General features: G+C 40.6%; 1 protein-coding gene across 1 annotated transcript in view; it reads right to left on the bottom strand.

The window, feature by feature from the left end:
- Positions 1-16942, bottom strand: part of LOC120056774 (glutamate receptor ionotropic, kainate 4-like) — a 78223-nt gene that overhangs the window by 37167 nt on the left and 24114 nt on the right. Inside the window, exons 4-8 of the mRNA XM_039004981.1 lie at positions 16590-16755; positions 15168-15346; positions 8381-8434; positions 7758-7922; positions 6080-6232 (exon numbers count right to left, since the gene is read on the bottom strand). Of these exons, the coding sequence (XP_038860909.1) occupies positions 6080-6232; positions 7758-7922; positions 8381-8434; positions 15168-15346; positions 16590-16755 (717 nt within the window). The remainder of the gene's footprint in view (positions 1-6079; positions 6233-7757; positions 7923-8380; positions 8435-15167; positions 15347-16589; positions 16756-16942) is intronic.

The raw sequence follows: 16942 nt of genomic DNA, 5'->3' as shown, positions 1-16942 counted from the left end.
TAATGACAAAGCAAAAACAGGTTTTTAGAAAATGTTGGGGTCGTCGTCCTGTTGAAAGGTGAACCTACGCCACAGTCTATGGTCCTGAGTGCTCTGGAGCAGGTTTTCATCAAGGATTTCTCTGTACTTTGCTCCGGTCATCTTTCCCTCGATCCTGACTAGTCTCCCAGTCCCTGCCGCTGAAAAACATCCCCACTGCATTATGCTGCCACCACCATGCTTCACCGCCGTAGGGATGGTGCCAGGTTTCCACCACGAGTGACGCTTGGCATTCAGGCCAAAGAGTTCAATCTTGGTTTCAGCAGACCAGAGAATCTTGTTTCTCATGGTCTGAGAGTGCCAAAAAGGCACCTAAAGGAAAGTCCAAGCGGGCTGTCATGTGCCTTTTACTGAGGAGTGGCTTTCATCTGGCCACTCTACCATAAAGGCCTGATTGTTGGAGTGCTGCAGAGATGGGAGTACCTACCAGAATTATTTTTTAAATTTAATCAATTTTAGAATAAGGTTGTAACGTAACAAAATGTGGAAAAAGTCAATGGGTCTGAATATTTTTCCAAATGCACTGTAGATCAAGCTTATGCCCCCTTTGATATAAGGGTTCACTTTAAAAATAGAATCTAGAAAGGAGGTAGGTTGGTGTGATGGGAAGTGACAAGAGTATGAAGATACCTGCAATTGCGTAGTTTTGTACCTGAAGAAATGGAATCGAGGAATATTTAACTTCTCAAAAGATGTAAAATCCATATCAATGTACATGTCGTTCAGTGAGGAGATCCCTTTTCCAGACCAGGTATGAAACGCCCTGCCTAATAATGATGGAGAGAATGAATGGTTCTTTAATAATGGGGCAGAAGTTGAAAATTCACTGAGACCAAACGATTGCCTGAACTGTTCCAGAATTTTAGAGAATGTTTCTCAATAGGGTTTTTAGTGTATTTGGAAACAGGCTCAGCTAATGCAAGTTGAGCCGAGCAAGGCAGCTAAGGAGGTGGGGCCACAGGATGAGATCTTCGGGCTTGTAACATCAGGGATTTCTGTCATCCAATATAGAATGATATTTAGATTAGCTTCCCAGTAATAATATTTGAAGTTCGGAACGTAAACAAGGATTTTTCTCGTTCCAGAAAAAAGCAGATATCAATTTATCTATGGATTTTTTTTTAAACAATATTGTCAGAAAGATAGGAATACATTGAAATAAGTATAGAAACTTAGTTAATTCTTCCGCATTTATAGCGATCTTTGAAATTGTGTGTGACCCAAATATTTCAATTTCCGTCACTGAAGGGCACATGACTAAAATAGGTTTGCATGGCAGAAGGATTAATAGGCATCAATTGACTTTGTAGATTAACCTGAGACCCGGATATTTCACCAAATGTCTTTAGTAGAACCTGGATCTCTGAAAGACCAGTTAAAAAAGCGTCAGACATATATTATAGCATGTCATCCACATAAAGTGAAACTTTATTCGAAGAGGGGGCTTAGAGCATAACATTGATAGTGGTGTTATTAAATATTGCTATGGCTAAAGGCTCAATTGCAATGGCAAACAGCTGAGGGGATAGAGGACAACCCTGTCTTATCCCACGTTGAAGTCGGAAAGTATCTCTACATTGCAATTCAGTAAAGAAATTGGCCTATATGAACCACTCAAGTTTTTTTTATTTTTTGAATATGTGAAATACATGCTTGCCTCATTGTTCAGGGTAAAGTAGAGGAGAATGATTCCTCAAATATGGAAACCAAGAGAGGAGAGAGTTGATCTGAGAATTTTTTAAAGAATTAGCTCGGAAGTCCGTCTGGTCCGTCGGATTTACCACACCGCATAGATTTAATTGCCAACACAATCTCTTCTACAGAGAACTGTTATTCTAATTCAGCAGTTCTCAGGTTCAACTGAAGGAATATCTAAATTCTCAAAGAAGGTGTCAAGTAAGGTGGCATTACCAGTGGATTCCAAAGTGTATAATTGTCAGTAAAAGTTATGAAAGCATGAATTGACCTCTAAATGATCAATACATGTATTACCCAGCCCATCAGTTATCAGGTATGGTTTGATTTGCGGTTCTCTGACGCAGCTTTTTTTTTAGCTTGTCAAGTTGAAAGAAGATCAAACTCTGAAGTGTCAAACGTTGTTTTAGTAAATCTGGGGATGGAGAGTGTGAATATGCCTTATCCAAATCAAGATTTATTTGTAAATTCCCCTAGGCTTGGAATATTGCACTTAGATCAAATTAAATGTTATTGGTCACATACACGTGATTAGCAAATGTTTTTGCGGGTGTAGCGAAATGCTTGTGCTTCTAGCGCCGACAGTGCAGTAATATCTAACAAAATACACAACATATACCCAAAACACACTAATCTAAGTAGGAATGAATTAAGACTATATACATAAGGACGAGCGATGTCAGAGCGGAACGGACTAAGATACAGTAGAATAGTATAGAAAACAGTATATACATATGAGATGAGTAATGCAAGATATGTAAACATTAAGTGACTAAGATATTGTAGAATAGTATAGAATACTGTATATACATATGAAAGAAGTAATGCAACATATGTAAACATTATTAAGTGACTAAAACACCGTAGAATAGGATAGAATACAGTATATACACATGAGATGAGTAATGCCAGATATGTAAATATTATTAAAGTGACTAGTGTTCCATTCCTTAAAGTGGCCAGTGATTTCTAGTCTATGCCGCGGGCAGCAGGCTCTAATGTGCTAGTGATGGCTGTTTAACAGTCTGATGGCCTTGAGATAGAAGCTGTTTTTCAGTCTCTCGGTCCCAGCTTTAATGCACCTGTACTGACCTCGCCTTCTGGATGATAGCAGGGGGAACAGGCAGTGGTTCGGGTGGTTGATGTCCTTGATGATCTTTCTGGCCTTCCTGTGACATCGGGTGCAGTAGGTGTCCTGGAGGGCGGGTAGTTTTCCCCCAGTAATGTGTTGGGCAGAGCGCACCACCCTCTGGAGAGCCTTGCGGTTACGGACGGTGCAGTAGAAGTACCAGGCAGTGATACAACCCGACAGGATGCTTTCAATTGTGCATCTGTAAAAGTTAGTGAGGGTTTTAGGTGACAAGACAAATTTCTTTAGTCTCCTGAGGTTGAAGAGGCTCTGTTGCACCTTCTTCACCACACTGTCTGTGTGGCTGGTCCATTTCAGTTTGTGTATGCCAAGGAACTTGAAGCTTTCCACCTTCTCCACTGCGGTCCCGTCGATGTAGATTTGGGGGGGGGGGGGGGGGGGGGGTGCACCCTCTGCTGTTTCCTGCCTTAATTGATTCCCATACTGTTGTAGGAGACATTCCAGGGGTTTGATTTAGCTTGAGAATAGCTTAATTTGAGATGATATAAAAGCAAAAAAGGTTTCTTCTGATAGCAGTAGTGAGTTAAGCTAAGTGAGTTAAGTTAATTAGGCTGTGCATTTGGTATAAGTAGTTTCATAGTAAGCGGAGAATGATCCGAAATGACTATGCTTGGTAATCACACTCCGTGATAAGTGGCAGAAATCTATTGTCTAGGTAAAAGTAGTCTATAATTGAGGTCTTATGAACTGGTGAGAAAAAAAAGAACACCCCCTAGCTGTGGGATTGCGGAAACGCCACGCATCAGATATGCCAAATGTCTTAAGAAATAGCTGAATTGTGGATAATGTCTTTGATGAAGATGATACTTTAGTAGAACTATGATCCAGATTGGGCGACAGTACACAATTCACATGTCCATATTTGGTTATCAAGATGTTTTTTGTTACGAATGAACTGTTATCCAAATTTGGTGCATGCATTTTAGCCAAGATAACAGGTGCATTATACACAGTCTTCCTACTACAATAATGAAACGACCTGCTGAGTCTGCCTTTACACTTGATATTGCGAACAGTATGCTTTTACTAATTCAAATGGCTGCTCCTCTAATTTTAGAATGAAAATTGCAATGATATGATTGACTGATCCACTCTCCTTTTAAACAAGTGGTCGAAAGTGCGGAGATGTGTCTCCTGAAGAAAGGCGATATCTACTTTAAGTTGATTTAAATGAGAAAAGGACCCTTAAATCACCCAGTGAAACTTAACATTACAGCTTGCAAAAGTGACCGAGCAACCAGCTGTCCCTCTCATGATATTAGGCCTAGCCATATAAATTCAGGTGGAAAAAGGTTAGATGCCAGATTACAATAACAACATTTTTCGAAAAATAGCTAATAAAAAAAAAGAGTTGAAGAACAATATTTAAAAAAAAACAGTACTCTGAAGTCTGGTATGAAAAAGAAACACACCATGGTCACCTAATAGAACAAGGTAATCCCGACGCAGATATCCACACATAATGTGCTTGTAGTGGGGAACACTAAACCTATCCAGAAGAGAGCCCTGCTGAAATAGTGAAGGTTTTAAAAACAAGTTGCGCATAATAAATAAATAAGAAATACTTATTTACAACTCAAAACTAGGCTATTTTAAAAGAAAGTATAAAACATTTTATAAATCACATATTACAGCAATACCACTAAGTTAGCAGCAATGTCTTTAAAGAAATGACGAAACCTAATAATAGAACTTTGCTTTATCTACCCTGGATACTGGTACCATCGATAAATATAAATGAGCAGCTTCATGGTAATAAAATAAAGCTTTAAAACAAAAGGAGAATTGACTCACCAAAACTAAGGCACTAACGTAACCTAATAATAATAATAATAACAATATCAACTGATGCCAGTGGCAACGCTATACAGTATCTACAAAAGAGAGACTGAGTCTGCAGTGGTAGACACATTCGTCCATTACCCTAAATCACCAAAAATAGGTGAACATTCAGCCATTTGCTTCATCTGACCTCGGTAGAATGTTCGCCTTCATGAAGGCCATCGCCTTATGGGGGTCTTGGAACTCTTTCTCAGTGCTGTTGTATGTTATACGGAGCCGGGCAGGAAAAGCCACACCATACCGAACATCGGTCCGTCCACGGAGCAGACTCTTGACATGGTTGAAAGTGGCACGGTCACAAGCATTCGCTGGGGGCATAGTCTGGGAAGACAGAGATGGGTGCTCCGTTGCATCGAAGTGGGCCAAATTCTCTGGCACGCCGAAGAACATCAATACAATCCTGATAGTATTGTAGTTTAGCCACAATGTCGCAAGGTTTTCCGCCAGGCTTTCTTGCTTGAGAGCCCTGATGTGAGCGGTCTTCAAGGACGTCTTTATCGAATTTGAGGGTTTCCTTCAATAACTTTGAGACCGATGAAGTAGAACTTGAGCCCAGGTCCTCAGCTACCCCCATGATCCTGATATTGGATATTTGTATATAACCTTGTAAATGTATGCATTGTTCCTTTAAGCTAGCCACATCAGTTTTGAGCTTCTTAACTGTGGTTTGTAGCATAGACATGTCGTCTGAGCATGTTGACAAGCCTTGTTCCATGTCGGAGACAGTTTTCTTAACTGTACAAATTATTGCTGTATGCTTTGCGAGTTCATTCTTGACTGCTTGTAACTCCGACTTAATGAAATTAAAGTCCTCACTGAGCGACTCCTTGAGTTACGACTTGAGTATAGATTAAATGTCCGCTCTGAGGGCAGCAAGAATCTCGGCCTTCAAATCCTCTGTGTACATTTTTTTGCCGTGTGGAGGAGCCACTGTTCCCACTTGTTGAAGAACTCGAGCTCCTCGTCTTGGGCCTAGTATTTTCTCTTTTGTCAGTGACTCCGCTGAACTTAAACTTTCAGGTTTTGCGCCATTTACGCATTAAAACAAAAATAAAAGTTTAACAAAGTAAAGCATGTCATTCAAAGGCGGTGTTTCCTAATTCTTTTTGGGTCAAAGTGCAAAGAAAGTATTAAATAAATGCAATTTCAGGAGGAGCTCACTCACTAGCGCCCCCCAAATTTAAAAACTTTTGACAAACATAGCTTCTCATTTTCAGTTTATTGAGAAGTCATTGAAAATGTCCTTTTTTCAATCATTGGAATTTCAGATTACCTTCTGAATTGACTGCCTTCAATTCTAATTGACCCCAACCCTGGTGTGTGTACACATGCGTGCGAGTTGTAAGCGCTCACCATCCGTAGGTAGTTCATCAGGCTGGTGCCGTGCGCCCAGATTTTGGGTGATTGGCAGGTTAGCTGTGTGGCGCCCACGCTCTGGCTGTGGTTGAGCTCCCTCACAGCAGACACCACCACATGCATGGCATCATACAGCAGGGCTGGGGAGAGCTGGGGGACAGAGAGAGGGGGGGCAGAGAGATATAGAGAGGAGATGGTAGATGATTGAAGGAGAGAGGGAGATAGAAAACAGATATGTAGAAGGTTAATAGAGATATATAGACAAAGGGAGGAGAGAAGAGAGGTGATGGGTAGAGGGTTAAAGGAGAGAGAGGAAGAAGGATAAAAAAATACAGGGTTGAGAGAGAGAGCAAGACACACACTCAAATGCTGGATTTGGAAATCAGAGAGTCTCGATACTAAGCAATATATTTAGATATTCCATCCAGTGATAGTGTTTCTCTCTAAGTCTGAAAGAGCTTCATTGTAGGAGTGGGAGGAAACTAAGAAACTAATCCTCCTTAAATGTTCCGCACAATGGCAGGGTGGATTCCAGAAAGATATAACAATACCCATCTGAATATGATGGATATGGTATGGATATGGAAGCTCGCTTACTGCTGGTGAATACAAAGTAAGCACGCAGAGTCGTGTTAGAGAATGGGGAGAGAGAGTAGGCAAGAGTAGGCAAATAAATTAATATTCTACAATAGAGTAAAAACAACCTAGTAGTTACAGTAGGAACACAGCTAGCTCTGTTGTAATGTAACATTGATTAACAAAGCCCAAACTGTAGGGGGAGATTCAATGTGGATTCTTTGTCTCCTTAATGTTGGCGTCAGAAAGCACAACACAGCATCTTAAATCCAATGAAAAGTCCATTAATTAAAAAAGCATTTGAAATCACTTAATTAATCAGAATGTGTTGAGGCAAAACTCAAAACCCCAGGTTATTAATTGCACATTCGGCTTGCGTGGGAAGAGTGTTGTTGTGCCTTGTGTGCTTTGTGCCATAAACATGCAATTACTTTGGCTGGGGTTAGCTTGAAACCTTAGCCGAAGAGGACTGTTAAATGAGTACACTTGATTGAGTGAATGCACTAAAACCAGTGCACAGCCATAAGGGTAATAATGCACAGCTTTTCATCTGTTGTTGCGAGGCAACTGGGGCTTAGTAGATTTTTTGTCATGTCAACAAGGCTAGGGAATCACCATGTCAGCTCTTAACAATATATGGTAAGAGGGCATGTGAGCTGCTCAGGGAAAACTCTGGGCCCTAGTAATAGTATTTCCTGGAAGGTCACGTGGTCAAGAATATCTCTTAACCCTACCTGTGAATTTGTATCCATCTCTGCTTTCAAGGACTCAATTACGGACACCATTTGTGAATCATGTACTTGTTATTCCACACAATAACAATCATGGACTTGCTATGAAAGGCCTACATGTTATTCTTACAAGTAACTGAGCAATCACAGACATTTTCCCAAACCATGTAAAGCACAAATATTGGCTGATTGTGTTGTTGCCATGTCTTTCTGACCTTGTGTTGTGATGTCTTCCTATGTCTCATATTCTGCCTTTACTTTGATTTATTTAGCCCGCACTTGCCAGGCCGTTATTATAAATAAGGACTTGTGCTTAATTGACTTGCCTGGTTAAATAAAAAATACAATCAAAATGGAGCTTTGCTCACCGGGACCCCAGTGAAAGGGGCATGGTCACAGTTTTCCTGCCAGGAGCGGTTGAGGCTGAGGAGGAGGTCAGGGAAGTAAGGATGGCTGTGGTTGAGGACAGAGAAGCCAAGGATGTTGACCCAGCGCTCCACCGGGATGTCATCCAACTGCAGCAGAGAGAACTCCTGTATGCCAGAAGAGACACCAGGGGTGCGTTCAGTCGGTTTAACATTTTGCTGCGTGTACATACTGAACAGCACATTTGCACCAAAACGGTACGCACCGTTCAACATTCTTCAAGGTATATTTTCCCATTTGGTGGGTGTGGTGGCCGTGTGAACACTGATCTTTAGGTGGGACTTGAAGCAGTGAGTGATGTATTTTAAGAAAACGCAAAACTTGTGGAAAAGCATACCACACGCAATCACCCTCTGAGCTTTGCTTTCACCTGTTCAGTGCTTTCACTTAAATGCAGATGTAGGAAAATGAGACATAGGTAACTAGTCAAGACTACTGAAATGCATGCACAGCTAAAGAACCAGTTTTGTGTTGAAACAGGCTGTACTTAGAATGAGACACATTCTGAACTCAGTTTTATTGACCTAATTCCATGGTAAAATAACATTTACATATGGGCTCTTACCATTGTGGTGAAGATGTAGGTGTAGTAGACGGACAGCATCCCCAACTCTGACGCCTGACAGAGGGAGCGATGGAGGCGGGAAGGAGAAAGGAAGGAAGGAAGGAAGGAAGGGGGCTGTAGAATCAGTCTGCTTTCACTCACCCCAAAATAGTACATTCTCACAGCAGTAGTCTACACAGTGGAATATAATTTGTCTAGGGGTCAGTGTATGTCTTAATTTCTGTGGAATGCCTGAGAAACTTACTTTAATGAACAAAGGTCAAAGAAAAGGGAGGAGAGTTCCATTTTTGTCTGTGTCCAGAATATATTTCCCATGAGAGACTGTGCTGTCAAATTGATAATGAAAAATGGCTAAACTTGATAAACACAAACGTTTAACCTCACAACAGATAATACATGATCAGAATTGCAGCCATATGACTTTTAGCCCAGTTTTTGTAGAGCACTAGTACAAATCAAGCTGGTGCACTGGCAGAGACACAAGTCAATTGGCAACGGCTTCTGACAGGCTTGGTCAAAAATCACATTGAGAAAAAGGTTGTCAAGTTTGCTCTGCATCATCTGCCGTTAACACTGAGGCAAACAACAACTTAAAGGCAAACTTTACAACCAGGAGATAAGGAATGTGTCCAAAATGGCACCCTATTCCCTATAGAGTGCACTGTGTTTGACCAGGGTCCATAGGGCTCTGGTCATCATGGGTCCTGGTCAAAAGTAGCGCACTATATAAGGAAGAGGGTGCCATTTCAGACACAGCCAAAGAGTAAGAAACCGTAGCTGTGCTTTAGAATATTTCAAACTTTTAGAGTAGTACTTTATTTGCCCATCTTATAAAGGAAATTGATTAGGTTTAATAATGAAGAAATGTAAGGTTTTTCAAGGGGGGAAAAATAAAAAATGTTGATAAAACTCACTTCTGCATAATGTTTTTCTAGTATTTTAAGGTCTGAATCTGCAGCCAATACATTGTCTCCATACAATGTGGATGGAGATTGTGAAGCGTATTATGTTTTGTTCCAGTTACAATGCCTCTATGCTTTTTACATTACCCTCAAAGCAGCCGGCACATAAAACTATTCTGAATGTGTATTTCCTCTACATAATCCACCTGACTTCAATTTGCTGCTTCCTGAATCCACATCATTGGTTAGCTCACAAATAATGATGCCTCAAGCCCAAGCAGCTTCTTGTCTGTAAAATAATCAAGAATTTTCACACTAACATGATGTGCTTTTAGAGCAACCACTTCAATTATTGCCCTTGGAAAGACATCCATTTTATTTTGGGGGATTTTTCAAGTTTATTGGACAGAGAGGCATGGAAGAGGGACAGGAAAGGAGGGAGGAGAGATGATGTGCTAGAGGGGAGTGGGGCTCGAATTCGAACCCACGCCAGCACTGACATACATATGAGCTCTGAAGGCGCGGCGGCAGTAACCAATAGACCACCGCAGGCCACAGTCGGAAACATCTACCTAAAGTTCTTGAATAGTAGAGAAAAAATAAACTCCGTATTCCATGTTGTCAGCAGACATTAGTATTCTCTTTATGATGGTTGGGGAATTTGCCTGGGAAAACATATTTCATGGTTTCATATTTTCAAAGTGTTAATTTCCTCCTGTCCCTTGGGATTACTTTAAAGGAAGAGAATATTCGAAAAACAATGTGACATTTTTACTTGACAACTTTTTACTTTGCAAACCAATCATAAAAGGCAGTCAAATAAATAAGTCATGCCAATGTGGTTATTATAAATTCATAAGAACATGACTCAAAGCTTTTCCACGGATCTTTGAAACTTCTATTAGATGCGTAACAGAAGCTGTCTAATACTAGTGCTTACTATTCATGTGTTAAAATAGTAATGCTTTTAGTAATGTTATTACCAAGCATGCACTGGTAATCAACCAAAAAGGTACAAACACTTTTATGTAAATCGTTACCATGTAGGTATTATTGGATACAAACAAGCATAGTGAGTCATATAAACAGATATTGAATGGGAAAATGTTAAACATTTATACAGTTTGTCTACGGAATGGTCAACCAAGCAACACCATTAGATGAACATTCCTTGGGGTAATCCTAGTTGGATGATACTCTGTTTGCAGGGTTGGGGAGTAACGGATTACATGTAATGTACATGTAATCAGTTACATGTAAGGGATTACAAAAAACGTTAACTGATCTGTTACGTTACCAGCAAAAATATTGTAATCAGATTACAGATACTTTTGAAAAACTAAATGATTACTTCGAGTACTACTTTTGAGAGAGGATGTTTGCGGGGAAAAAATCTGACACTTCTGTTTTCTCAATGACAATCAAATCAACTTTGAAAGAAAGGCGCAAGTTAAAGTTTGTTCCGCCTGAGTGAGTCTGACCGCAAGTCAGAGACCACTATGATAACACACCAAATGTGTTTGATGGATCGCGGGAAAAGAGCAGGAATACGCATTTGTAGGCTACAGTCCAAGCTGTGTCTTTCAATAGTGCGACTGCTGTCGGCATCCAAAGATTATCCAATTTGAATAAATGTTTGGAGGTAAGGATGACAGCAGTGGTGTAGTCTACGGAGATACGGATATAACTTGTTATTGATATCTACATAGCGCAATGATGTGAATAACACTGCTGCTCTCTCATTTAGCTATTTGCCCCAACACATTGTGGTTGTAGATGTCTGTTCACAAATCTAAAATGTGTATTTGAACCCAACAATGGTTGAATTCAAGAAGTTTAAACTGCCTATCAATCTCTTTTTTTTGGAACCAGTGGACAGCCAGTTAAAAATATGCACTTGAAATAGCTGCATAGTGTGGATCCCTGTGGTGCTTTTATTTCTAATTCATGCGGATACAAAAAACAAAAAAATCCATAGTCCTAATGGACACAAGCTCAAACACTTTTGATAGATTTAAAGCTCCAATCTGTAGTTGCTCCGCACACACACACACACACACACACACACACACACACACACACACACACACACACACACACACACACACTTGAAGTCGGATGTTTACATACACTTAGGTTGGAGTCATTAAAACTAGTTTTTCACTTAATGCAGCTGGTGGCCACACCAGATACTGACTGTTACTTTTGATTTTGACACCCCCTTTGTTCAGGGATACATTATTCCATTTATGTTAGTCACATGTCTGTGGAACTTGTTCAGTTTATGTCTCAGTTGTTGAATCTTGTTATGTTCATACAAATATTTACACATGTTAAGTTTGCTGAAAATAAACGCAGTTGACAGTGAGAGGACGTTTAGTTTTTGCTGTGTGTGTATGTGTGTGTGTATATACAGTTGAAGTTGGAAGTTTACATACACTTAGGTTGGTGTCATTAAAACTTGATTTTCTTGTTAAAACTATTTCATGCTGCCACCCCAGTGCTTCACGGTTGGGATGGTGTTCTCCGGCTTGCAAACCTCCCCTTTGTCCTCCAAACATAATGATGGTCATTATGGCCAAACAGTTCTATTTTAGTTTTTTCTCCAAAAAGTACGATCTAAGTCCCCATGTGCAGTTGCAAACCGTAGTCTGGCTTTTTTTATGGCGGCTTCTTCAACGCCTTTCAGGTTGTGTCGATATAGGACTCGTTTTACTGTGGATATAGATACTTTTGTACCTGTTTCCTCCAGCATCATCACAAGGTCCTTTGCTGTTGTTCTGGGATTGATTTGCACTTTTCGCACCAAAGTACGTTCATCTCTAGGAGACAGAACGTGTCTCCTTCCTGAGCGGAATGATGGCTGCGTGGTCCCATGGTGTTTATACTTGCGCACTGTTGTTTGTACAGATGAACGTGGTACAGGCGTTTGGAAATTGCTCCCAAGGATGAACCAGACTTGTGGAGGTCTACAATTTCTTTTCCTGAGTTCTTGGCTGATTTCTTTAGATTTTTCCATGATGTCAAGCAAAGAGGCACTGAGTTTGAAGGTAAGCCTTGAAATACATCCACAGGTAGACCACCAATTGACTCAAATGATGTCAATTAGCCTATCAGAAGCTTCTAAAGCCATGACATAATTTTCTGGAATTTTCCAAGCTGTTTAAGCCTGAGCCTGATGAGCCATACATTTTATGAGCCCTACATTAAAGACATTTAATGACTCCAAGCTCAAAAAAGCCCAAATGATATTGCCATTATCCAATACATATATGATATAGGCTACTGCACATTAAGTACGACAGAAAATTGCTGCAAAGAAACCACTACTAAAGGACACCAAGAGGAAGAGACTTGCTTGGACCAAGAAACGTGAGCAATGGACGTTAGACTGGTGGAAATCTGTCCACTGATGAGTCCAAATTTGAGATTTTTGGTTCCAACATCTGTGTGGTCTCTGTGAGACGCAGAGTAGGTGAACGGATGATCTCCGCATGTGTGGTTCCCACCGTGAAGCATGGAGGAGAAGATGTGATGGTGCTTTGCTGGTGACACTGTCTGTGATTTGTTTAGAATTCAAGGCACACTTAACCAGCATGGCTACCACAGCATTATGCAGTGATACACCATCCCATCTGGTTTGGGCTTAGTGGGACTATCACTTGTTTTTCAACAGGACAATGACCCAACACACCTCCAAGCTGTGTATGGGCTATTTGACCAAGAAGGAGAGTGAAGGAGTGCTGCATCAGATGACCTGGGCTCCACAATCACCCGATCTCAACCTAATTGAGATGGTTTGGGATGAGTTGGACTGCAGAGTGAAGGAAAAGCAGCCAACAAGTGCTCAGCATATGTGGGAACTCCTTGAAGACTGTTGGAAAAGCATTCCAGGCGAAGCTGGTTAAGAGAATGCCAAGAGTGTGCAAAGCATGTAATAGTGATGTCGTCACTATTATTCTACAATGTAGAAAATAGTAAAAATAAAGAAAAACCCTTGACTGAGTAGGTGTGTCCAAACTTTGACTGGTACTGTATATATCTCCATTGATTCTTGAAGAATACAACTAATAAATGAGCTCAGTTCAACTGTCACACTCCATGAGAACTCAAAATATAAGCTCGTTTTTCTCAAAAGTTTGTAAACAGTGTAAATGTAAACAAACTTTGTATAGCCTCATAACAGAGTTAAAACAATAAGTTTGATATCATGAATGGTCAGTCCTTGCATCCATAGCGCTGTCTATTAATCTGAAAGTGGTTACATTTCTCCAGACCCATCCCTCAGCCTCCATCCCTCCAGACTCATCCCTCCCTCAGGCAGGGCGAACATTTTGTTATCGTTTCATCTGTGGATTTGCCCTTTAAACAGCTGCATATTATCACAATATCAGTGTCACCAACAAAAAGGTAAACAATAGGCCTATAGCAAATGGCATTCCTTTTTCACATGTAAATAGCACTTTTCAGTAGTGCTCAAAGCATGCCATTCCATGATCGAAGCATTTATTTTTCAACTCAAATCAATGAGCCCAATCAGTCCTCCATGATAACAAAATCACAATCAACAGAGTAGGGCTGGCTAATAAGTCATTAGTTTTGGGGTTATGCTCAGGTAAAACAATGTCTAATCTATACTTCCAAGTCCTATTTCTTGAAGATCAAAGGGTATAACATTTATTGGAATGACTGGAATTCTGATAGGCTTTGGTTATTAATGTAAAGATAAAATTGAAATCGTATTATATGTAGTAGAAAGCGATGGGTTAAAGAAGCCTACATAACCAACCCATAAAGTAAAATGTAACATCCATATATGGCCAGCTATGTAAACTTTAACATTGATTTATCCTGCAATAGATGTCGTTCAATTGGTAACATACATTTTTGTCTTCTTCTAATACCTCTTAAGGGGAAAGCAATCTAAAACTAACTGAATAATCAGATTAATGAATGTAATCAGATAGGCTACTTGGGGCAGCTGTCGTTCTGCCTGAACAAGGCAGTTAACCCACTGTTCCCTGGTAGGCCGTCATTGTAAATAAGAATTTGTTCTTAACTAACTTGCCTAGTTAAATAAAGGTTCAATATTTTTTTTCTTTAAGACTACGTTACTAAGTTTGGGTAGTCAAAAAGTTACGTTACCGATTACAATTTTGGCAAGTAACTGTAACGGATTACCTTTAGAAAGTAACCTACCCAACCCGGTTTGTTTGAACCCAGCTTGTTAGTGTAATGAATGTAGCCACTACTAGTCATACTGTATTGCCAATCCCAAATTGCCTCCTAGACCCAACGCTCTATGTACCTGTGGAGATCTGAGAGGATTTGATAGATGTAAGCAATATGGTGAAAATTCCACTGAACCTATCTATCAGAGGTCAAGGTAGAATGATGTATTACCATATCACTAGCTAAGCGTCTATAAGAGGTTACGCTTAGCAGTGTACTAGAATATTGGACTGTTGGCTTTCATACTTTTCGAAATCTCAGTGCAGCTCAAGCAATTTCTCCAACTGTCAACACATTCAAATGAATATAAAACGCATACCAGAGATGCGTTGGTTGGGAACAGTGGGAAGGTGTGCGTTCGAGCTGTGCGTCACCGCGGATGGTGGTCTCAGAGCCGCATAGCTATGTCACAATGGGACACCGGACTATCGCGTCCTAGCATCTGTGGACTATGAATTACGCTTTACACCTATCAAATAAGATATCCACAAGTGCATAAAGCGTAGACCTGTAGCGATAGATTTGGGATTGGGCAATGGGCTGGAGTGTATGGATGGGTCCCAAAATGTGTCAACTTATTCCCTTTATAGTGCACTATTTCTGACAAAAGTAGTGCACTACATAGGGAATAAGAGGCCATTTGGGACGCTTACCCGTTCCAGGATGAGGTGGGACACAGTGGCGTTGGCGTCCACTATGATGGTGTCAGTCTGGTCGTTGCGGATCTCTTTTAGAACAGGCATGGGGTCCTGACTGTCATCCAGCACACGAACAGTCAGCGTCTCCTTAGAGATTAGGAACTGACGCAGTAACTGCTCCAGGTTCATCAAACCTGGGACAACAGCAACAATTGGCCATGAAAGTGTAATATTGTATCCCACAGCCCACAACGTTGATACACTTTCTTATGAACATCAGGTCGCTACAATATCATCTGAATATCTTCTATTAAAGTCTAATAGTCTAAGTAATGGCCAGTAGGAGACTATTGCAAGGAATTCTGCCTTTGGTGATAAAAGTACCACATTTTACAACTCCGCTAGTCCTTTAAGTAAATCATAGGAAGTATTTTATCCATACAGCCATTGTAGGTTTATACTATCACTCCTTTGTTGGCTGTATTTCCTTACATATGCTCTAAATGCTTGATTTCTGCATTTCAAGTCCGTCCAAAAAGACCAGCATACAGTATGTAATTTACCATCTTCAAAATATAACAAAATTGTCATAAGTAAGCAACATCATCTTTCCAGTGCCCAACTAACACTGTGAAAGCAAATTTCACTAGGAAATAGGCATTATATTTTCAGTTAAGATAACATATTGTTATAGAGAAAATACCAGCTGTTAGCCTAAGTATATTTTTAGGACGTAGGTTGGAGGGATTCATCTTATCCACGTTCTATATAAGCATTGGGAACCAAAGCAAAGCTTAACTCATAATTTCACGCTTTCCACACCTGCCCCTGGGTGATATCTCTGAGGTGGCCTGGCTCCATAGGCTTGTCACACAGACGCATGGTGACACACACACACACACACACACACACACACACACACACACAAACGTCCCAATGACCATGTCAAGACAGAAAAGCTAAATTGGATCAATAATGACCTGCTATGTACAGATGAATGCTGAGTGCGTGATGTGAATGAAACAAATAATAGTCAGCTTTGGGCAGATGAGTGCTTGAGGGGCAGACTGACAGAGATGACTGACCTGCTAGAGGAAGACTGGTGGTTCCAATGGGGCAGTTGGTCAGAAAACAGTCAACACCAATTTTATGGGTCTGCTAAATGACCATATCTGCTAAATTACCATCTCACTACATCGCCTCCTGTTACTGTATATGCAATGACTGCATGCATGTCCTAAAGTTAAACTGTACTTCTGATCAGGGGTATTGTTATCATATAAAACCCTGTGGAATTTCCATTACAGTAATTATATTTCTATGGGTCCATCCATCACAACATAGTTGAGTTAATTGAGTAATTGTATTTCTATAGGATAGTTTACTTGAATGGGAATGTCCATCTAGTAATTTCCATTTCTATGGTTGGCAACTCACAGTCAGCCCTGGCGCAGAGCAGACAGGCACTGGTGCTGTTGAAGAAGGAGAGCAAGTCCACCACGGCTAGGCTGACATGTGCATTGGTGGGCCGCAGGTCCAGGGGCGAGAAGCGCGGGAAGCGGGCCCTCAGGAGGTCCTCGGGGGCCACCCTCACATAAGGCACCTGGGGGTGTAATGAAAAGCAAATTAAATCATACCGTAGAACATACGTATCAATCTTCTCAGAGTATGAGTGCTGATCTAGGATCAGTTTAGACTTTTATATCATAACGAAAATGGACTAAATCAGCACTCCTACTCTAAGAGCCTTGGTACATACGGTCCCAGGTAACCCTAATAGGGACGAATCC

This window comes from Salvelinus namaycush, chromosome 12 (assembly GCF_016432855.1).
Source record: "Salvelinus namaycush isolate Seneca chromosome 12, SaNama_1.0, whole genome shotgun sequence".
In the NCBI taxonomy this organism is placed as follows: domain Eukaryota; kingdom Metazoa; phylum Chordata; class Actinopteri; order Salmoniformes; family Salmonidae; genus Salvelinus; species Salvelinus namaycush.
Note: the sequence above shows the minus strand (reverse complement) of the source record. Positions and strands in the feature narration are given on the sequence as shown.